Source organism: Corvus moneduloides, chromosome 13 (genome assembly GCF_009650955.1).
Source record: "Corvus moneduloides isolate bCorMon1 chromosome 13, bCorMon1.pri, whole genome shotgun sequence".
NCBI lineage: Eukaryota > Metazoa > Chordata > Aves > Passeriformes > Corvidae > Corvus > Corvus moneduloides.
Window position 1 is genome coordinate 19,519,432 of NC_045488.1, and position 23,596 is coordinate 19,543,027.

Below are 23,596 nucleotides of genomic sequence, written 5' to 3' on the forward strand. Positions count from 1 at the left end.
AGAAGTATTTGCTGAGCACAACTGGCCAACCTTTTGCCTTGGGTTACCAGAAAGCAGCACTGAGGGAAAGAAGGGAGGGGAGAGTTTTCTTCTCCCACCAGCCTATCCTGACAAAAATTCAGGAAATGGCACAAATTGCTCCAGCAGAAAACTGGAAGCTTGCTGTGAACTGGAACTTCCAGAGGGCACTGACCATCCCTATAGTGCCACATCCTGAAATCCAGGAGGTTTCTGAGGGGGCACCCTGCAGTAAATCCACCTTGGGTATTTAATACAACCACAGCAACATGGGACTTCCTGCACTTCCAGAGCTTTATGTGACCTATTAGAAATCCATCCATAAATCCTCTGGGATGGCCACCAGTTATCCCTGTGATGAAGAGCTGGAAACCAGGGACAGCCAAAGCCCAGAAATTATTGTAACTATTGCCCCAAATATGTAAAAGCAGGATTCAGAGGAAACAAAAAGAAAAAAACAGGAGTAGCCCACAGGAGACCAGGAATTCACAGACAAGACATAGCCCAGAATTCTGTGTTTTCCTTTTAGGAGCAAGTCCTACACAACTGCTCATGAGTATCCCAAAATAATGAGCCACTCACTCAGGAATTTGGCCAGCACTATAAATCACAAGATCTGCTATGAGAAAATATATTTAGCCTTTTAAAAAAAAATTCTATTTTAAATTCTCTCCTTAGCTCCCCAGCCTTTGGGTCACTTTTGCAAATATTCCTTACAACCACTTCAACCTGACCCTATTTAAATGCACTGAGCCCTCCTGCACTGTGCCCTTGCTCAGGGGCTTTGTGAGTGTCAAATTCCCTTAAAAACTTCATTTGTGCAACTTTTACAGCCCCTGCATTCAGAGCAGAGCTATGGCTGAGGATTGAACGTGTGTCAGCAGAAATACCAAATGGAGCGTTGCATGTGGGCTGGGAATAGTGGGATGGGAGAGGAGCCCCAGCGCAGAGCTGGCCCCACATCATGGAATTCCCACCCAAAACCACGACAATGTTTTCAAAAGCAACTGAAGCTCACTGGGACTTCAGAGTAAGTTCAGAGAGTTCAGATTTTATCCTGGGTTTGCTTTATCTTAAGCAGAAATTACAGAATTTCCATGATAGAAAATCTGGAAGATCTCGCTAATTCTCTGCATGTTTGACTGTTTGGCTGCATTTTAATTTAGCAGGAGAACTCCGGGCTCATTTGGATGGGCTTTTTGTCCTCCACAGTCCATCTGAAGAGAAACCTAAGCATAATAAGCAGTAAATTTAATTGCTCAAAGTTCATTTAACACTGCAGCATCAGAGGAGCTAATGAGGGGCAGGTTGGGGAGAGGGCCTGGCCCTCACAGTCACTCCCTGGGCCTGGGTTTTTCCTGGCAGCTACAAACCCTCCTCTGTTCTGCACTGGACAGGAATTTAGGGCTCATTTGGATGTCTTAATTCCTGCTGTGATTTTTTTTGTCTTCACTTGCCTCACGCACCTTCTCACTCAGTAACAATTATCATCACATTTAATTATTATTTGCTGAAGTGTTTTCTTTGTATTTGCTGTTAATGTGCTTTTTGTGAGACTTTCCTCTCTCCTGCCCATGAACTGTGGTACATTATTCATGACTTGCCTGTAATTTGATGTAAATTCTCCTGCAATCATCCCTCGGAATTTTGAAGTATGTTGTTGTTTTTTAATCAGAATTTCTGGCTGAACTATTCAGACCCCCCCCAGCAAGTGCTAATCAGCAGAACCATTCCAGAAACAGGGAGGTGCGGTTCCTTTAGGAATATCCCAGCCCTTCCAGAGCCCAGGAGTACCTAATTCAAAGGTTGTCCCATGTGCTGTCATGCTCCAGGTGCTGGATCTCCTGCCCTTGGTCACCATCACCGAGAACTCATAGAGGGTGTTTGGCTTCAGCCCCGTTACCAGATAGCTCAGAGTGGTGGCATTTGCAGTCTGAAAGGAAAACCAGGGTCAGCACTTCCCACATCCCAGCCCACGTGTTCCCAGCATTTCCATAACCCCAGGCATTAATTTGGGGCTGGTTCTTCTCTGTCATGCAGATTCATTAACCAAATATCAACGTTTATCCTCCGCTAGAAATTCTGCAATCAGCAGGAGCACTTAACTGCATCAATTAGAAATGAAAAAAGCCAATACAAGGTCCAGGGCCCACTTGCTATGCAGTGGTTAAATGCCTGTTTACCTGGGGGCTCATTTACAGCATTTCATTAACTCCTCGGGCTGGGGAAAACAGAAAGCACAGCAAGGAACAGCCCTGCTTGGCACCTGGAGCTGCCTCCCACATTCCTGCTGGAATTTCCAGTGCAACCTTAAATGTAATGAACAGTCAGCTAAAGATACACTTGTGAGACTTGAAGAGAAGGAAGCTTTACTAATAGGTAGATTGTTTTCAGAAAAAATGGTTATTTAGGGTCACACAAGGAAACCACACATGGCTCATAGCGGAATTTGTAGTTCAGCATTTATAAAGATCTGGTTTTTGTTATAAATGGCTTCAGCACCAACAGGATGTACTGGAGGCCCATGGAAAAGAAGGAAAGCTGTATTTACAGATATGTATATTCCTCACCTTGACCTGCAGTGCTGTGAACACGGAATTAAAGAGTTGTTTCAGGGTTTGACAGGGCCATACAACAACTGGAACAGCCACTGCCTCCAGATACCACCTGCTGCAGCTGATCTATTGCCAAGGGAAAGGCACCTTTCCTGAAGGCTCCAGCAGTGAAAAGAAACCCTGAGATCTCCAATATCTTTATACCTTTTTTCTTCCAAGGGATGGAAGTTCGGGGAATGGTGATCCAAGGGATGGCAGTGATTTGTGGCCAGGGCTTTGCTGTCTGTGGCCAGACAACAAACACTCATAAAATGAATTAAAATGAAATCCTCTGTTTTGGTACACACTCAGTGCAGTTTGGAGTGGGTGGGACTGCGACACAGCTGGAATGGGCACAGCTCCCTGGGGAAGGAGGGGAGTGCAGGCCTCACTTGGAGGGACAGAATGACAAGTCCAAGGCAGGAACTTTTCCCTCCCACTTGGCATTACCAGCTGCCTTACCCCAAAAAGCTCTTCCTCCCTGGCATGCCTGTGGGAATTCCCAGCAGAATTTAAGCATTCCAATATTTGTATTGTTTGATGTGGCAGCTGGGCTCCTTTTACAAGTGAAAGTTCTGGTTTCCACCTCTGGCTTTGAACCTTGGGATCTTTTCGTTTTCCTGTGCATCCCAGTGAGTGTAAATGACACATCAGAGCCCCCCTGGAGTGTCAGACTCCACAATTTAACACCACGTTATCATTTCTAAGATCTCAGCCTCTCCCATGGTACCAAACCCTGCTCACCAGCTAGAAATAAGCTCCATAAATATTAACCTGAACAATTTGTTTCCCTTTTATGCAGTCCTAAAAGATCCAAGGTTTAATATTTTCATTGATCCCTGATGGATCCCAGGTAGCTGCAGGACAAACCCACACACCAATAAGGGGGCCTTGCAAAACTGTTCCATGTTCGTGCAGAGACACAGTTCAAAGCCCAGGAGCTGCATCCCATCTGTTCCTGTGTTTCCAGGCTCAGACTGGCACAATCCTGCACCATCTGAGGAAAACAAGGTTCCTTGGGGAGGAAGCGCTCGTGTCGGGAGCACACAGCCTCTTCCTCAGGAGTTTGTGTCAGGACAGGAACAGGGCAAAGGCAGAACACCTCAGTGAATGGCCTCAACCCCCAGTTTAGGGATGAGGGAGGAGGCAGATGCAGCTCTGGATCCTGCAGAGGTGCCACAGGATTTCTGTGCCCAAGGCTGTGGGACGGGGACACTCCAAAGCCTGGGGATGCAGCGAGCAGGAGCTGCAGTGAGGTTACCACAGCCTGACTGGGAGCCAGCACCTCCCTGAGAGGGTCTGACCTCCTGAGAAACATCCAACAGAGCAGGAGAGGATTTCCAATGGAAACAAGGGAAGAAAAGCAGGATGTGAGTTCTCCAGACACCACAGGTTACACGTGATCAGAGCAAATACCTCAAACTTCTCTCCTTCAGGCAAATCCTTTCTACAATTTTGGGTAATTTTAAACCATATTTCATCAATCTGTGTTGGTTTTGGTCACAGTAAAACTTGTTGCTCACTGACCACCAGCACCAGAACAGCGGGAATGTTTAATTTACTATTTTATTCCATCTTCTATTTTATTTCATTCTTTTGAGCAATTAGCTAAAGGAACTGCAGCTGTATTTAAACCACTCCTGAGACATCCTCTGCACATGACTCAGGAATGTGGCTCAGCAGTAACTTGCCTTTAGAGGAGGAATACACACATATTTACATCTTTTCATTTCCATAAAGAAAAGATCTGGATTATAACAAGCTGGCTCTGCAGGAGCATAAAGAGAGCTCCACTGGCTGGGTATTTTAACAACCAGTTCCTCTGAGCCTCGTTGCAAACGTGAAATTTGCAGTCAGCAGCTTTGAGCCCTCCAGGTAACTCTGAAAATTAATAAAAAAATCCAACCAACCACCAAACCAAACCCCAAATCCAGTCTCCAAATCAAAACAGATGAAAATGGAGGAAGGCAGGGATATCATAAAGTTTCTGCTGTGTATTTTGCATCCAGTCAGCTCCCAAAGGAAAGGTTCGCTATCAGCTTTGCACAACTGAAAAGGTTGTAAAGGAAACTTCAAACCATCGGGGTGAATCTGTTTTCCCTGCATGGGTCAGTGAGGGGCCCCAGTCACACACACCTTGCAGTGCTTTAGGGGCTCTCCAGAGGGGAGCCCACACCTCCCACCCCCAGGGATCGGGGCAGGGGAAGCTCCAAATCGTCACTGTGTCCACAGAACAGAACAACTCCGGAAATTTCTGTTCCTTCCCTGAAGCAGCTCTTCCATCCACTCCCACAACAGCCCACAGGAGACACACAAGGAACTGCTCCCACCAGACCCAGAGCAATTCTGCCCCTCCAAGGCCCCCAGGCTCATCCCGACAGCGTTCCCTCAGCCGTGCCTCCCCCTGGGAGTGCACCTGGAGGAATCCTGCCCCTCCAAGGAGCCCAGCAGCATTCCCAGAGCCGTGCCTGCCCCTGCCTGGGCTGGGGAGCTCCTGTGGGACTCAGTACCTTGTACTTGGTGTTGGCAGGGATGTTGGTTTTCCAGCGGACAGTGTAGAACCGCGCGTCCGTGATCTTCTGGTTCTTGGGCAGGGAGTTGTCTGCCCAAGTGATCCGGATGGTGTCATGGCTCAGGATGGAAGCCTGAACTCCCACCGGGGGCATCATGGGAGACGGATCTGGCACTGGAGTGTATGGAGCATTAATAACAAACAAATCAACCTCGGAAGTGTCTGGGCAATCCATGGGGGAAAGGCCGTGGTTTATAATTAAAAAGGGAGGAGGTGGCATTTTAATGTCAACCAAAACAAAAAAGGAGGGATGCAGGGAAGTGCAATGAGATGGAAGGTGAGGAATGGAGAGAGAGAGAGAAAAGCCAGAGTTAATAGGTGACATCAGACCGGGCAATAACATCACTCTTGCATCGTCCTCCCTCCTCCAGACAGTAAGACAATACATCCCTGCTGGCACATCCCTAATTAGTGCCCAGGGCACTCAGCCATGGCCTGGGAACCCCAAACACTCAGTCACTGTGACTTCATCTGTCTGGAGTGTCCACTGAGTCCTCTCCCAGAACACAACGAGGAGGACACAGAGCTGGAGCTCTGGATGGGCAAGTGCCACTTCCCAAACACACACGGGCCTCCCGAAAGGCACCTTCAAAGGAAGGGTCCGAGTGAGAGACAAACTCGCAGTAACTGTGGAACTGCAATTCCAGCATCCTCTGGACAATCTCCAAGGATTCCAGCTCATCAGGACTAACCCCAAGTGTTGCACCTCCACCAAACTCCTGGGGGGTGTCAGCAGGCTGGGAGGGAGCCCAGTGAGCCATGGCATGGTGACAGCTCACCTGCACAAGCCTCTGCTTAAACTCTTTTCTTTATGGATTACAAGGCCAAAATAAAAACTGCCCAGACCTTGTTCAGTGTGAGTGACAACAGAGGGAGGCTGATACAAAGCAAACACAGGCATCACTGAGTTCAAAACCCTCAGTGAGAAAGACAACAGCCCCCCAGCTCAGGGCCTTTAGAACTGCACCCACGTGGCTGTGCTCAGGTAAGGGGAACATCTGGAGTAAGAACATCCATTAGTAGTTGTCAGGTGAGTTTGGGATTTACAAATGAGCCCAGTTTAGGTGGTTTATCGGGAACGTGCGAGGCCAAGCAGTGACAGGGACAGAGAGCACGGGATGCACTGACAACCAGGACCTTGCACTGCCCCCAGCCCATCCCAGCTGCTGGGCAGGACTCACCGGAGTGGGGCCGGGTCACGGCGCTCTCATACAGGGGGATCCCTTCCCCCACATTGTTGAAGGCCTTCAGGGTTATCACATAGTGGGAGCTGGGGTCTGAAAGGGAAAAGAAATCAGCACAACCAATGAATCCTGGTTTCTACTTCTCCATACCCTCTTTGTTCAGCATTTTAGTTTTGAACTGGAATACACGAATAAGTAGATTTGAACTGAGAAAGTCTTCACACAGACCTTCTGTTCATGGGCACAGAATCCCAGACTGGTTTGGGTTGGAAGGGACCTTAAAGCCCCTCTCATTCCACCCGCTGCCTGGACAGGGATACCACAGCTCAGGTCTGTAGTCACAGCAACTCCACCTTTAAGCACAGCCAAATTAGGAGCAAGAAAAACAATTTAAAAGGAACAAAACCAAAATGACTCAAAAAACCTCCAATTTGATGGAATTCCCAATCTTGCTCTTTCTCTCACTTTCAGACTATTTTACCTCCCACAGAGAGTTCTGTGGAGGGGTGAATCTTCATTTTCCTTTTAAAGGAGCCGCCAGTGAATGCTGGTGACATTTCAGTCCCTTTTTCTCCTGCAGCTCTGCACGGAGCGCGGGGAGCTTGGGCTGCTGCTCACGTGGAAGCTGTTTAAGGAGCACTGAGTGGGGCTGGCATGGGGCCCAGAGCACGTTCCCTGCACTCACCCAGGTTCTCTATGGTGTAGTATCTCTGTTTGTAGTCCACCTTGATGGTCTGGGCGTGGGGGCTGCCGATGCCGTAGCCGATGGCGTAGCCCCTGACCACCACGTCCTGGTTCTCGGGCGGGGTCCAGCTGACCACGATGCTGGTGACCAGTGGCCGCACGTGCAGGGAGCTGGGCACCTCGGGCACGCGGGTCTCTGCAGGGAAAGGGAGGCATCGCAAGGCCTTCTCTCAAATAAAGGCAATGACATGGAGAAGGTGAGGCAGGAAGGTCAAACAAGGCACTTCTGTGTGCTGGAATGAGCACAGTGAAACTTTGGTGTGCACGAGAGAGCAAAGAGCTCCAGGAGCAGGATATTAACATCACACTGCAGTAGACCTTCCCTTTAAAAGGAAGGACAGTTGTACTGAAGCTCAGGGGGCTGGGATAGTTTTGTATCAGACCTGCTTAGGCGTTTCGGATGGTAGCCCACGTTGTCACCCATTCTTCCAAATATGCGCCAGTTTTATCCCAACCTTCCCCTCCACAAATTCATCTACTTTCAGTTCTATCATATTCCTTACTTGTGGGTATTACAATAATTACATGGAAAATTCTGGTGATGAAGGAAAGGCTCCTGAGCTGGCTGTAGCACTAAACAGGATATTCCACAGCTTTAAGAACTGCACTGCAACGGGTTCTCCTCACTTGTCCTACCGTTTGTCGCTGCCTAAATCCTTGGATTCCCATAATTCATAAACTACAAGCAGGAACTACACAGCCATCCTAGAAGTTCAGAAAATACAGAGCCCACCTTCATATGTTCAAACCCTTCCTCCAAAAGCAACACAAGTCTCACCGCATCCCACAGAGACACGGAATGTGGCTCCCTAACAGCAGAACACTTCCCCAACGTGCCACTGTAAGCCCCTAATGTTTCTCCTAAGAGGCTTTTCCCCACTGTTGACTGGAACCTAAAAGCAATCTCCCAACTGTCCCTGGAGTGTCCCTAACTTTGGGTTCACTTCTCGAAAATGAAATAAATCCTTTTGTCAGGTGCCGGCGGATTAGGGATAATTCCCCGCAACAGCAACTGAGCTCCCCACTCCAAATGGAATCAAGGGCTTGTGCTTCCTGCAGGGATTTCGTTTTAATGAAACACGCTGCATTTCTCTACAAACATTTAATAAAGCACCACAACAGGATTATTTGGATCACAGCACAGCCCTGGCCCCCAGCCCGGGGAGCTCTTGGGCTGCTGCTGACACAGCCCAGCAGTTCCAGTCCCCAGCACAGCTCCAACGGCAGCAGCAGAGGTGACATTTCCACTGCACTGGGGACAAACTCTGTACAACTGTTCAACACCTCCTGCTCTGCACTCAGGGGGACCCTGCTCCGACTCCAACATGGAATCGTAACACTCCTGCTCCCCTTTCCCTCCATGGGACTCCCCTGTGACTTATTTTGTATTTGAACTCAAAAAGCAGCTGTGGAATAAAAAGAAAGGTTGCCTCGTGTGTCTGCTGAACCTAAGAAATGCAAGATGAGCTGTAAATGCATTTGCATGGTGTTAAAATTATCCACATGAGCTTTCTAAAGGAAGAAGCCCAAAAAATGCAGTGTGCACACACAGGCCTCACAGGTGTATGCAGAGTTAGGTGAATATCATGTTATGTTGTCTTAAATGTCAATTTTAATTACTTTATTCAATGGAAAGAATGTGTACAAAGTCAGATTTCCTGTAACATTCTCAGGGGAAAAAATTTAAATGACAAAACCAACAGAGAAGGAAAAGGTTCTTTTTCCTCTTCCTCCTTCTGCCCTGTTTAAATCTAAATGTAACCCTGGTGCTGCCCTCTGGCAGAGTGGTGTTAACTCCAGTTCAGGGACACTTCCATCACCCTGTGAGGTGCTTGTTTCCAGAGCTCTGCCCCGCTCCGGGGACCTGGCAGCTCCAGGGGTGTGTCACATCCACTCAGGGGCCGACAGGCACACAGATCAAGGGATTTCCAGTACCCAGACCCCTGAACTGCCCTGTTCACACCAGAGCATGAGCAGCAGGAGGACCAGGATTAAGCTGAGCATCAGCTTTGCCCAGGCAGAGACGGGAGCAGGGTTTTCCAGGCTTCCCGAGCCGGCTGCCCAAGGATCCTCCAGCAGCAGAGAGCAAATGTTGACACATTTCCATTATTCCAGCTCCAGCTGCCAGGATCGCTGGGCCTGCTCTGACCCAGCACACCAATCCATGGACTTGGTGGAACAGACTCTCTGTTGAGCAGAACCCTTTGCAGCACACGCAGAGAGCTTTGGAATATCCCATTTAATGCTCCAACAAGCTCAGCAACGTTTCTGCCGTCATCAGAATTAATACTTATTCTAATGATTACTATTTATGTAATTATTCTAATACCCACAATTTCAATATAATTATTTAATCCTCACAACAGAATTTCTGATGGGAGACATGGTGCAGACTAGCCCACCACTACGGAAAATATATAATTCATTTCCCTTTTCTTCTGTGCAAAGTAAGTTTCTGTGGGTCAAAGAAAGCACAGCACCAGCACAGGGGTAAGACTGCAAAGGGCTGAGAGTGAGAAGGTTTTCCATGATTTCTTTCCTACTGTGACATCTCACTGTCACTAGAAGTTAGTATTTCTTAGCAGAAAGCACTTGGTGCCAACATCCAGCACGACGAAGTGTAGAAGCAGGGCTTCATTTCAAGCCACTTTATCGACTTGGCAAGAATTTTCAGTTAAAATAGAAATTGATGTCACTTAATCCTTAATAAACCCCACTGTACACCTAGAAGAGAAGTGAAACCACAGAGGTTTGCCTTTCCAAGAGGCAGTGAGATGGCAGTGAAATGACATGGATGAACTCCCAGCTCTGCTGGCCCAGCCCCAGGGTCTCTCACCGTCCAGGTCGCTCTCGAAGGTCTCGGCTGTCACCCAGTCGGTGGCGGGGCCGGTGCCGTTGACGGTCATGGCGGCCACGCGGAAGCTGTACTCGGTGCCTCGCTCCAGCCCTGCGGGACGGGGCACGATTCCCACAGAGCTCATTAAACCCGGGATAACCCACGGCAGCCACGGATAACCCAGCCTTCCACCCCCGCCGCCCCCACGGCCTCAGGCCTGTTTGCAGCCATGCTTTAACTTCGGGCTGCTGATTAGTTTAATTAATGAGTTTTAAGAACAGGAACACCCCCACCATCACCAAACCTAGGGGTGAGCAGCTGAGCAAACTCATGCACTTGTTTAATGTATGTACTAAAAAATCAGAGCACTGGGAAAAGGCACTCAAAATTTGATATATGGAACCTCTCCAGCAGGTTTCATTGCTGGCAAAAATGTACTGGAATTACAGGAATATCTCAATTCTGTGAGAAAACTGGGACTTACTAAGTCACAGCTGGAGTTTCTGAGAAAAAAAACAGAGTATCTTGTGAGAAACTCTTCTAGAATTTCCCAGTTTCTTCTCTTTTGACCAAGCATTTGTTTACAGAGATTTTAAAGAGGAACACAATGCATTGTTGCTCCTGTTCTCATGCACTGCTTGCTCCTGCTCAACACAACTGTAGCTCTAGTAGCAACTCATGCCTGACACTAAGTGATGGACTAGGCTGGATTTTTAAGTGTACAAAAGGATAAAAGCATTCCATTTAGAATATTCCATGGACATGAGGTGGGATATTCCAGGGATGCCCAAGGTCAGCTGTTCCCAGGGCTTGGAGCTGGGTCCAGGTGCCTGTGCCAACCCTGCCCAGCCCCTGCTCCTTTGTCCCCCTCCTCCACACCTCCATCTCTGGCATTTGGGCACAGTGAGCCCAGGGTCACCTTCTCCAGGCCTTTTATAAACAGTTTATAAGAATTATCCAGTCCACTTAGCAAATCCACGGCCAAATCAGAGCTAGGAATCAGGTCACCAGACCACAGGCACCGCCTGAAGCCCACATGACCCCAGAGCTCCTTTGGGAGCTGCTTCTGTTTGCCTTCCAAGGCAGGAAATCCAGGAAAACCTGTCCCTGAGCCTCTAAACACAGCCAGGCACTGCTGGGGAGGACAGGGCCCTGCAGGAACCCCACAGAATCCTGTCCCTGACCTTCTAAACACAGCCAGGGGAGGACAGGACCCTGCAGGAACCCCACAGAATCCTGTCCCTGAGCCTCTAAACACAGCCAGGCACTGCTGGGGAGGACAGGACCCCACAGGAACCCCACAGAATCCTGTTCCTGAGCCTCTAAACACAGCCAGGCACCCCTGGGGAGGACAGGACCCCACAGGAACCCCACAGAATCCTGTTCCTGAGCCTCTAAACACAGCCAGGCACCACTGGGGAGGACAGGGCCCTGCAGGAACCCCACAGAATCCTGTCCCTGACCATCTAAACACAGCCAGGTACCCCTGGGGAGGACAGGGCCCTGCAGGAACCCCACAGAATCCTGTCCCTGACCTTCTAAACACAGCCAGGGGAGGACAGGACCCTGCAGGAACCCCACAGAATCCTGTCCCTGAGCCTCTAAACACAGCCAGGCACTGCTGGGGAGGACAGGACCCCACAGGAACCCCACAGAATCCTGTTCCTGAGCCTCTAAACACAGCCAGGCACCGCTGGGGAGGACAGGGCCCCACAGGAACCCCACAGAATCCTGTTCCTGAGCCTCTAAACACAGCCAGGGGAGGACAGGGCCCCACAGGAACCCCACAGAATCCTGTTCCTGAGCCTCTAAACACAGCCAGGGGAGGACAGGGCCGCACAGGAACCCCACAGAATTCTGTTCCTGAGCCTCTAAACACAGCCAGGCATCCCTGGGGAGGACAGGTCGTGCTCACCTTCGATGAGCTGGGAGAGCTGGGTGCCCCCCACGCTCTCGGTCACGTCGCTCTTGCGGGAAACCTTCCGGTAGCGGATTTTGTACCCCGTGATTTGCCCACTCTGGGTCCCGGCAGGAGGAGGCTGCCACTGCAGCAGGATGCTCTGGGGAAGGCAGCACAGGGAGGTATTCAAAAAAAGTCTTTAGGAAAGGCTTTAAAACAAATCTCCACTCACAATCCCAAAGGCACAATGGCCGAGAATTCCATTTTCTCTTCCCAAGTGCCCGAGGCACTCCGAAGCGTGGCTGTGTGTGCCCACGCTGCACGCAGCAGTGAGCAGGGATGCCAGCTCTGATCCTTCATTAGAGCCCTTCCATCATTAGCACCGTCACTGCATCCCACCACGGCCAGCCCCCAGCTGGACTGCAGCTTCTCCAAGCCCCACATTCAGATATTCTCTAGAAAGAGCTCAAAAGCTGCATGGGAGGAAGAAGACCCAAAATGTGGCCAATCTAATACCCTCCCCAGCCTTTTATTTACCCACTGGCAGCAGGAAATCCTCCAATCTTACCTTGGAATTCCGTACCTCCAGCGTTAGATTCTGCGGTGGAGCACTGGGGACTGGAAACATTAAAGGAATTACAGCTCCAAAAGTTGCAAACGTTGTACTTCCACACCCAACTACTCTCTGCTCTCATCTGCTATGGAAGTACAAACCATTCTGCTTTAAGGCACCACATAAAGGAACTACCCACCCTCCCACAGGCACTTTCTGACACAGTGAATGGCTGAGCAGGGTTCTGTATTTCCATCATGAAGAAAAACTCTTTATTCAGGGCTGTGTTATCATACCTATCTAAATAAAATGTGTTTTGTATTTAAAAGCACTTCTCAAACTCTCTGAGGAGGTATCCTGTCCAGCTCTTTCCCAAGGCACATCTTTAATGAACACACTGCTTGACTGGGGGAACAACCCACGTTTCAATTTCTGGCCTGGATTTTTTTATCCTGCTTTTCTGTACGAGGAATGCTCCAAGTGACCAGGCCCTGTGACAGTGAGGAGGTGAAGGGCACCCCAGACACTGGGGCTGCCTTTGAACTCCCACCCTTTGCTTGTTCTGTACTCGCTGCTCATAGCAGTGAAATCTGAAGAGGGAAGGGAAGAAAAACCCTGGGAGCAGGGAATTCCTTGTGGCACCCCAGCAAATGCTGGCCCCTGGGAGACCTGAGGCTGCCCTGGCAGGAAGGGGAGGCTCCAGTGAAGCACAAGGATGGCCAAGGAGCACAGGGATGAAGAGGATGAGGACTGCTCCAGCCTGAAGAATTCATTTTCCAAATAACTCAGCCCAGCCACACTGACAGCCCAGAGAACCCCCCTGAGGGCATGAAGTGAGGAAGAGGGAAAGGCTCACTGGGATGGGGTGAAACAAACCCCCCTCACCCACCACCCCACGGCAGAAATGGAGAGCAGCAGGATTTGCCTTCCCTTCCCTTGCCAACCCAGCTGAGCCTGAAATCACCACAGCTGGGGATAAGAGCTACGGGCCTGAGGAGCAGCACAATGAGGAGGGGATGATCCAAAGCCAGGCTTTCTTTGCTTTCTTTGCTCCTCCAGTGCCACCCCTGCCATGGGCAGGGACACCTTCCACTGTGCCAGGCTGCTCCAAGCCCCATCCAGCCTGGCCTTGGACACTGCCAGGGATCCAGGGGCAGCCCCAGCTGCTCTGGGCACCCTGTGCCAGGGCCTCCCCACCCTCACTGGGATGAACAGGGATTTCCTACGGAAAGGCATCTCCTGGAGTGGGACAGCACAGGGAGAGCAGCCAGGCAGGAGCACCAGGACACGCCAGGATGGCTCAGAGACTGTGAGGGAAGGGCCTCAGTCAGGCTGTGAGGCTCAGATTCCATTCCCAGCTGTAATCCCTGATCAGGAATTCCAGGAGAGGAGAAGCAATCCTCAGGAGCAGCACATAAACCTGGGTTCAAATGGTAATACCTGCTGTTATCCCTGCAACAAGGTACTGTAACAGATTAGGAGCAAAAAGCTACATAAAAATGCAGATGCTTTGTTAAAGCAGGGCTGAAGGAAGCTTAGGGAGAAATCCCTGCGGGGAACACGGAGATTGCTCCCGGACACCGCAACAGGAAAACATGGGGGAAAATGTGCACCGTTTCAGGAAGATTTGAGAGCTGCAGGGTTATGAGACTGCAAGAAGCAAGATGACATCCTTCAGAGAGCTTTAGAAAATAAGTACCTATAGGTTAAGTGTGAAAACCCAAGTTGGAGAAGACAGAACTCCAGGAAAACTTCAAAATGACATTGTAAGTAATAATAAATTCTTCTTCAAACAACCAAGGAGCTGGCAGCCCTTCAGAGAAATCAGTGAGCAAATGGTCAGGTAGGGCAGAAAAAGACAAAGATAAGGGCACACAAGTCTCTCCTTGCACTGGCAGTGAGGGGAAGGGAGAGGTTTCCGTGACACCCTTCCAAAGGATTCCCATGGTCTCTGCAACTGAAATGTCCGTGTGAGGCACTGTGGAAGAGTCAGAGGAAGGGAACAGCAGCCTCTTGCCAGGGCTACTTGTTATCCATGCAGGAATTCTCAAGGAACTGGGCAATGAAACAGCTGCAAGGCTTCTGTAACCCCTCCCAGTTTATCTGATACCAGAGGTGGCAAAGTGGTGCCAGCATTAAAAGGGGACCACTCAAACTCCACCTGCTGGGTCAGAAACTTCCATCAAATCAACCAAAGTAACTACAAAGCATGAAACTGAGAGAGCAGGAGCCAGAATAAGAGCAGAATAGGGACTTCTCCCTCTTTCAAGGGAAATCCCTTCAATTTTAAGCAATGAGGGATGGGAGGGAAGTGCTTCCTGGAGTAAGGAGCTGGGTGAAAGGAAGGCACAGGGGGAGATGAGCTGGGGAGACCCCCCGGTGTGATCCTGTGGTAAAGAACTGCACAAAGACCTCGGGATGCTTCCTCTCGCTGCTCAGAAGAGCCAAAAAAGCTCCTCAAATGCAAGTAATGCCTCACTTGTACCTTTGATACCATTTGAGTTCCCTCTACCTGCGTTTTTAAAACAAAGGAGAAAAGGAACCTGGAGAAAAGTTCAGGAAGGGGCACTAAAGGTTGGAACAGCTTCCACAGGAGAAACAGGTAACCATTCCTGAGCCTGTGGAATCTGGAAAATGGATGAACCAGGGAGACCACAGCAAAGGTCCGCAGAATGAGGAGTGGGACAGAGGAATAATCAGGGGATGCTGAGTATTCCCTCTTTCAGGAGCACAGCCCCCGGCAACAAGAGACACCAACACAGAGCAGGGGCAGAACAGACACAAAGCGGGGATTTTTCAGAGGAAATTTATCTGTGGAAACTTTGTTCCCTTGATGTTGTGGAAAAAGGCTGGTGTGGGTTCAAGAAGATGCTGACAGGGTCTCGTGGAAGAGAAACTGAATTAGGAAATACACAGAAACCACTGCAAAGTCAGGAAGTGCCCCAGAAACAGACCTGGACTCAGAGTTTGGGACAATATTCCTCTCTGCTCCTGGGCACTCCTAGGGAGAGGATTCCAGGCCCCGCTCTCTTTCTCCCTGAATGTTCTTACATATAAACTTCCCTCTAACAAATGTAAGTTCTCATTAACTCTGATCACTCTGCAGTTGCTCGTGTATCTCTGTTTGCTCCCATCACCTCTTTATCTGCCTTATAAAAAGCACTGGCCTCACATCCTGCTCTCACCACTCTATGCAATGGATTTAACAATACCTCTGCTGGGCTACAAACACAGGAACACAACTAAAACAAAACCACTCCAAACCCAAGAGTCTGCTCATATGTGAAAATGTGAGAGAACCTAGGAAGTAATTTGGAGCTGCTGCCTTCAGTCTATTTTTTTTTTTTTCTGTCCACGCTCTGTGTAGGCTCAATAATCCATGAAATAAACAGCTCATGCCGGAATGAAGGACACCACTGTTCTGGAATCACAACCCCAGACCCTTCTGCAGGTGTAGCAATTTTCCCTCACCCAATTCTGGAAGGCCTCCGGGGGGATTCCGACCATGAACAGCCACATGCAACAACGAGCAAACCCCGTAAAAGTCTGGTTAAAGATTCACTTGTCGGAAATTGCCGGATAATTCCCGGAAAAACCCCGAAACGCAAAGGAGCGGAGCGGCTTTACCGTCTGACAGGGTCCGCACCACGACGTCGTGGGTGGAGACGCCGGGGCCGTGCTTGTTGTAGGCGACCACGCGGAAGCTGTACTCGGTGAACTTCTTCAGCCCGCTGACCGTGTGGAACAGGCCCCCCACGTCCACGTCCTGTCCCCAACGACACCCCAGGGCAAGCTCGGGTCAGCTCTGCAGTGCCACCAACACCCACAGAGCCCCTGCACAGCTCAGGGCCCACGGCAGGGCTGGCACCTCTGTGTCACCTTCAGGCACAGCCAGGACGTGGGAGGATGCCAGCTCTGAGTTTCCAGGAGAAAATTCTCCCTGTCCTATTAAATCCTAACATGGATACTGGTCCTGGACATGAAAAGGGACCTGGAAACTCTCAAAACCATCATAATATATATCACTGTAACTGAAATAGTGGGATGCAGAAGTAGAAAAGGAAACAGACCTATCTAAAAATCGATGCAAAAAATATTTAAAAGCTAAGACAAATATTCTTCCCTTTGCTTTTTAAAGCTGGAATGATACTGATATGCAATCAGATGGGAACGTGCCTGTGAGGACCGGGATTAATCCTCATTATTCTCAGGTGGCAGCCCGTACTTCTACAGAACACACTGAAAGCTTCAGTGGAATACTAAGAAAATCAAATTAATTAGATGCTCAGCAATATCAAAATATCAATCACTGGGTCCAAGAACTCAAGAAAGTTCGGATTAGGGATCATGCCAAAATCAGTAGTTAGCCTGAATTGCTAAAACCCAGCCCATAACTCTGTGCAAGCATCTTTTATATCATCTGCACCAGAACAGCTCGACAATGACACGGCTGTTCTCTGCCCTCTCCCCTCGGGATATCATGGAATTCCCCAAAAGCTACTTGATGTTGACAAATACCAAAACAGGGCACCACCAAAAAAATGGATTTCGTTCCCAGCCCAGACACAACCGCTTCATGCTGGAGTTCTGATTTTACATATTTCCCATAGCTGAGGCTAAAGGATTCAGCGTGTCAGAAAAGCAAACCCTTCCCAGGGGTCCGCAGCAGCTCGGGGCAGTTTGGGCGGTGCAGCAGCCCCGTACCTGCTCCGTGTCCTGCCCCTTCTCCATGTAGTAGAGTTTGTAGTTCTGGATGTCGCCGTTGCCCGAGAGCGGCGTCTCCCAGGTGACGGTGACGGAGGTGGGGGAGCTGGAGAAGGCGCGGATGTTGGGAGCGGGGCCGGGCAGCTGGACTGCAACACAAGGGGGCACTCTGTTAGTCCTGAGCCTGGAGTGCCCACCCCTGGCCAGCAGCCCAGGAAAAGGGGGGATTTTTTCTCATTCCACAGGGATCCACCGTGGGGTGGAAACGTGGGATCAAACTTCCAAAGGAGATCCTGCTCCCTGGGTCCCTTTTGTCTGGAATGACCCTAACAAGGGACTTGGCATTTGCCTAGAGTTTTCCCTTTTTCAGTTAATGGCCATTTAGAAGTATTCCACTTATATCAGTTTAGGGAATTCAGCAAGGAATGTCCCATCAGTTCTTAATGGTGACAATAAATCCCACAATCCCACCAACCTGGAAAATCTTTGGAAACTGTGGTTTGCAAGTACAACTTTTAAAGAACATCAAATTCTGGGAAAGGTTGTGAATAGGGAGAATAAAAAATAAAATCAGTATCAATCCCAAAGTGAGGAAAACTCCAGGCTCACCCTCCGGCTGCGTTGCCACCTTGAGCGGTGCCGAGCTCTCACCAGGGCCGTGCCTGTTCTGGGCCACAACCCGGAACACATAAACTGTCTCTGGCATCAGGTTCTGGATCATCACCTGTGTCTCTCCAGGACGACTCGTGTTTTCCACACGTTCCCTTTGGGAAACAAAAGGGTTGTGCACAGACACCAGCACTGATTAGTAAATGAGGAGTAGCTGCTCCTGAGGCACGTCCCGTCTGAGCGTACCCGGTGTGCAAATGATGTGGGATTTACACCGTGCCTCCTGCCCCACACCACAGCCACGTGCCAGAAGTGCTGCTGACAAACTGCTCCCAATTTTGCAACTTCTCTTTGCACAGAACCGAATGCACTGAAGGAACAGAATCAATTACACTTGACACCCCCAAACTCGGAGTGGTTTCTTTGTTATTCCCGTGACAGCAAGTGATAATTCACAGTGACAGTTTATCCTACAGCTCAGGAGCCAGCACAGAAACCATTTTAGCAGCACGCGCAGTCTGGCGAGATTTAGGGCACTCCTGTTAATATTGTGGGGCTGCTTTTTGGGAATTTTTCAAAGGAGCTGTTTTAATGTGTTCTTCTACCGCCAGCCTTCCCTCGGCTCCTGGCTGGTGTTTGGATTTGTTTGGAACACCCAGGGCACGGCCAGGGCACTGACACTGCTTCCACACACACAGTGGGACACCCAGGGCACGGCCAGGGCACTGACACTGCTTCCACACACACAGTGGGACACCCAGGGCATGGCAATGGCACTGACACTGCTTCCACACACACAGTGCAACACCCAGGGCACGGCCAGGGCACTGACACTGCTTCCACACACACAGTGGGACACCCAGGGCATGGCAATGGCACTGACACTGCTTCCACACACAGAGTGGGATACCCAGGGCACGGCCAGGGCACTGACACTGCTTCCACACACACAGTGGAACACCCAGGGCATGGCAATGGCACTGACACTGCTTCCACACACAGAGTGGGACACCCAGGGCACGGCCAGGGCACTGACACTGCTTCCACACACAGAGTGGGACACCCAGGGCACGGCCAGGGCACTGACACTGCTTCCACACACAGAGTGCAACACCCAGGGCACGGCCAGGGCACTGACACTGCTTCCACACACACAGTGGGATACCCAGGGCACGGCCAGGGCACTGACACTGCTTCCACACACACAGTGGGACACCCAGGGCACGGCAATGGCACTGACACTGCTTCCACACACACAGTGGGACACCCAGGGCACGGCAATGGCACTGACACTGCTTCCACACACAGAGTGGGATACCCAGGGCACGGCCAGGGCACTGACACTGCTTCCACACACAGAGTGGGACACCCAGGGCACGGCAATGGCACTGACACTGCTTCCACACACAGAGTGGGATACCCAGGGCACGGCCAGGGCACTGACACTGCTTCCACATACAGAATGCAACACCCAGGGCACGGCCAGGGCACTGACACTGCTTCCACACACACAGTGGAACACCCAAGGCATGGCAATGGCACTGACACTGCTTCCACACACACAGTGGAACACCCAGGGCACGGCCAGGGCACTGACACTGCTTCCACACACACAGTGGAACACCCAAGGCATGGCAATGGCACTGACACTGCTTCCACACACACAGTGGAACACCCAGGGCATGGCAATGGCACTGACACTGCTTCCACACACAGAGTGGGACACCCAGGGCACGGCAATGGCACTGACACTGCTTCCACACACACAGTGCAACACCCAAGGCATGGCAATGGCACTGACACTGCTTCCACACACAGAGTGGGATACCCAGGGCATGGCAATGGCACTGACACTGCTTCCACACACACAGTGGAACACCCAGGGCATGGCAATGGCACTGACACTGCTTCCACACACACAGTGGGACACCCAGGGCACGGCCAGGGCACTGACACTGCTTCCACACACACAGTGCAACACCCAAGGCATGGCAATGGCACTGACACTGCTTCCACACACACAGTGGAACACCCAGGGCATGGCAATGGCACTGACACTGCTTCCACACACAGAGTGGGATACCCAGGGCATGGCAATGGCACTGACACTGCTTCCACACACAGAGTGGAACACCCAGGGCATGGCCAGGGCACTGACACTGCTTCCACACACAGAGTGCAACACCCAGGGCATGGCAATGGCACTGACACTGCTTCCACACACAGAGTGGGACACCCAGGGCACGGCCAGGGCACTGACACTGCTTCCACACACACAGTGGAACACCCAGGGCACGGCCAGGGCACTGACACTGCTTCCACACACACAGTGGAACACCCAGGGCACAGCCAGGGCACTGACACTGCTTCCACACACAGAGTGGGACACCCAGGGCACGGCCAGGGCACTGACACTGCTCCCACACACAGAGTGGAACACCCAGGGCACAGCCAGGGCACTGACACTGCTTCCACACACAGAGTGGAGGCAAAGCGGCTTCTGTTGGACCCAAGTGGAAATTCCGACCTCCAGCAATGCCTGGAGACAGGTCCAGGCTACCAGACCCCACCCACAGAAGGGATACACTTGGCATGGGAAGGGGCATCTCTGCCAGGCCAGCACTTTGCGAGCTGGAAGCCCTAACCCAGCTGGGAGCACACAGGTCGTGTGCGGGGCACCTGGAAGGGGCATTGTTGGTGCTCAGTGACCTCCATCAACCCTGGCACCGGAACACAACGTTCCCCCTGCGGAACGAGGCCTCTGCCAAAACCCATCCAGGAAACTGCATCTGTTCTTATCAGGGATTGAGGGGAAGATTAGGAGATTAATCATTAATTCAGGGCAGCCTTTATTCCAAGGCACTGCCTGCACCTGAGCTCGCTCGGAGCTGCGTCTGGGTAACGCCGGCTGTCCTTCCCTGGGAAGGAGCTCCCCGCTCCCTGTGAACGCCAAGGATTCCGACAGGAGCAATCAGAAACTTCCCACTGAGCAAATGCAGGGCACTGTGCCTGCTCTGAGCACCATCCTGCCCCTCTGGGCTGCCAGGCTCCCCGTGGGACAGGGACGGGCAGGGACAGGCCGGTCTCGGCCCCACTGACACCTGTTAAAGCATTTCTGACACAGGAACTCCAGCAGAACCATCCCAGTCTCCCCTTCCTCCTTTCTAGGCACTCTGCTTCAGTTTCTATCATGGAAATACGATGCCAAAACCCCCACTTCTAATTTATTTCTTTTTACATCCACCGGTGTGGTTGATTTAGCAGAACTTGGCTGAAAACATTCTGAAATCCCTGTTGGTTTCTGCACTGTTACCCTGTATCTATAGAGAGGGGAACAGTGCACTCTCTGTAACTAAACACCTACTTACACTCATTTTCTAGAATGTTCCCCTTCATAAGCTCAGCTAAAATGGCACTGCATAAACAGCTTCATTTATTTCAGTTTTTTATTAATTTTCATTGCTAATTTTTCCACTTCTAGCACAACATTTTCTTGAAAACACGTTTCCAAATGGAGTTTCCTTTAAGACGGGCTGTAGCTACAAGGATGGGATCTGAGAGCCCAGCCTAAGTGCCAGTGGATTCACAGCTGTGGGATAACATCCAGCTCCCATTAACATGCAAAATACAGCATTTTCTGCCTCAAGTGGAAGTGCACTCCCTGATTTGATCTGGAAAAAAATGGTAATCAGCAAACCAAGGTTATTATTTAAAATTAGAAAAATAATCAGAATTATTTTACTGGAAAGACAACTTTTACCAAAAATAAATAGACATGTCATAGTATTGCCATTTTCAGTAATAATCAGGAATGTGGCTTCACAACTGTGGTAAAAATAGGGAGAGATTAATCTAATTAAGTGCTGTGTGAATCCTTCCTTTATGGCCGTTCCTGAGGAGCCTGGAGCACCTTTCCCAACGTGCTCAGGTTGGGATAACAGGCACCAAGCAGATGGGCCCCAGCAATAACTGCATTCCCCTGCAGATCGTTATGACTGTTCCATCATTCCACTCTAATCCCCAATTAAGGAGCTCTGGAAACTCCAGTTAAGGTTCACAGGAACTCTCAAGCACCCAAGGGAAGAGCCTTCAGTGCAACCCCAGGAGTTTGGCTGGAAATGCCAAGGTTGAAGTTGCACTTACACCTAAAGAAGCACCTTTGGGGAGCTGTTAGGGAGTGGATATGGTGCATGCCAGCTGTAGGGCCTGGCAGGGAGCTCCAGAGGCATTCTGAGTGTGATTCCACACAATTAAACTCCATTTGCTGTGTCTGAAGCACACCACAGTGAACTGTGAATTCGGCAGTGTTTGAATATCCCACATGTGTAATTTACCACCTCAGACCAGCAATGTGCCATTATTTCTTTTCTTTTTGTCCAAATCTTTAAGTCTGGAGTTCTTCCGCCTGAGTGCTTGTCTAAAGTTCCCCAGAATTAAACCTCCCTGCAGCACTTCTGAATTTTCACACCCTTTCCAGGGGAACTGCCTTGAGTGTGAAGTAAATAAATACCTGACATGGGGATGAAATAACCCTGCAGCTGTGTGAGACAGAAACTTCCATCTGATCAGGTTCCCCCAGGTCTCCAGGAGGTGTGACAGGAAAGCCCCGGGACACCCCTTCACTCCCACAGCCCAGCCTCCAGGGGAGCCTCTGGTGTCACCAGGCCAAGGTGGGACACTCCTGGCTGGTGACACTGCGCAGCCCCTGAGGCAGAAATGTCCCCTCCAGAGCCACTTCTGCACTTTGAAATGCTCCTCTTGGAATCACAAAATGGGTTGGAAGAGAAATGAAGTGATCCAGTGCCACCTCCTGCCATGGGCAGGGACACCTTCCACTGTCCCAGGCTGCTCCAAGACCTCTCCAGCCTGGCCTTGGACACTGCCAGGGATCCAGGGGCAGCCACAGCTGCTCTGGGCACCCTGTGCCAGGGTCTCCCCACCCTCACAGGGAACAATTCCTTCCCAATATCCCATCTAACCCTGCCCTCTGGCAGTGGGAAGCCATTCCCTGGGTCCTGTCCCTCCATGCCTTGTCCCCAGTCCCTCTCCAGCTCTCCTGGAGCCCCTTTAGGCCCTGCAAGGGGCTCTGAGCTCTCCCTGGAGCCTTCTCCTCTCCAGGTGAGCACCCCCAGCTCTCCCAGCCTGGCTCCAGAGCAGAGGGGCTCCAGCCCTTGGAGCAGCTCTGGGGCCTCCTCTGGACTGGCTCCAGCAGCTCCAGGTCCTTCTGAGGTTGGTCCCAGGGCTGGGCAGCTCTGCAGGGGGGGAATCACCTGAGGCACAGGGGCAGAATCCCCCTCGAATAAGGCCAAGGGGCAGAGGTAGGAGGCCTTGCCATGTTCCTGGATCTCCTCTCCCTGAACAGGTGAAAGCTGAAGGAAGTTGAGCCAGCAGAGGCTGAGGCAGTCGGAACCTTGGACCCTCAGAGGGATTTGGGTGTTCCTGCACTCATAACAGGCAGGTGACTCTTACAGATGGTTTAGAGCTGTCAGACTCCCCACAAACCCACTGCAGTTATGTGGCACTTTTCATTTCCACAGGCCTGATTTAAAAGGTAAATAAATCCAGCCCCTGGTTTGATCACTGCTCAAATGCAAGCAAGGAAGAGACAACACCTGGGTTCCTACAGGGAGCCAGGAATGCAGGCACAAAAAGGGGATGGGGGTGCAACCTTTAACAGCCTGAGCTGGCCCATCTGCACTTAAACCACAGCAAATGCTCCATCATCTATAATTCAGGGCTACAAAGTGGCTGCTTAAGCAGGGTTTGTACTGCTGAGGAAGGAGAGAGGGTGGCACAGACAAAATTGGGTGGCAAAATTGGCTTGAGGACTCTGATTTCAAGTGCTCAGGTGTGGGACAGTCACCAAGCAACATTTCCCCAGG

The 23,596-nt window shown here is 50.7% G+C and overlaps 1 protein-coding gene across 9 annotated transcripts in view; it reads right to left on the minus strand.

Annotated features, from left to right (window-relative positions):
• NEO1 (neogenin 1) overlaps window positions 1–23,596 on the minus strand; it is a 175,134-nt gene that overhangs the window by 23,096 nt on the left and 128,442 nt on the right. For 7 of the 9 annotated variants that reach the window (XM_032123276.1, XM_032123282.1, XM_032123274.1 and 4 more), the window contains exons 9-18: window positions 17,715–17,869; window positions 17,106–17,254; window positions 16,029–16,167; window positions 12,417–12,466; window positions 11,864–12,008; window positions 9,949–10,059; window positions 7,054–7,248; window positions 6,366–6,461; window positions 5,123–5,346; window positions 1,813–1,951 (exon numbers count right to left, since the gene is read on the minus strand). In XM_032123276.1, coding sequence (XP_031979167.1) covers window positions 1,813–1,951; window positions 5,123–5,346; window positions 6,366–6,461; window positions 7,054–7,248; window positions 9,949–10,059; window positions 11,864–12,008; window positions 12,417–12,466; window positions 16,029–16,167; window positions 17,106–17,254; window positions 17,715–17,869 — 1,403 coding nt within the window. The remainder of the gene's footprint in view (window positions 1–1,812; window positions 1,952–5,122; window positions 5,347–6,365; window positions 6,462–7,053; window positions 7,249–9,948; window positions 10,060–11,863; window positions 12,009–12,416; window positions 12,467–16,028; window positions 16,168–17,105; window positions 17,255–17,714; window positions 17,870–23,596) is intronic. The other 2 variants (XM_032123275.1, XM_032123277.1) reach the window with 1 other exon arrangement.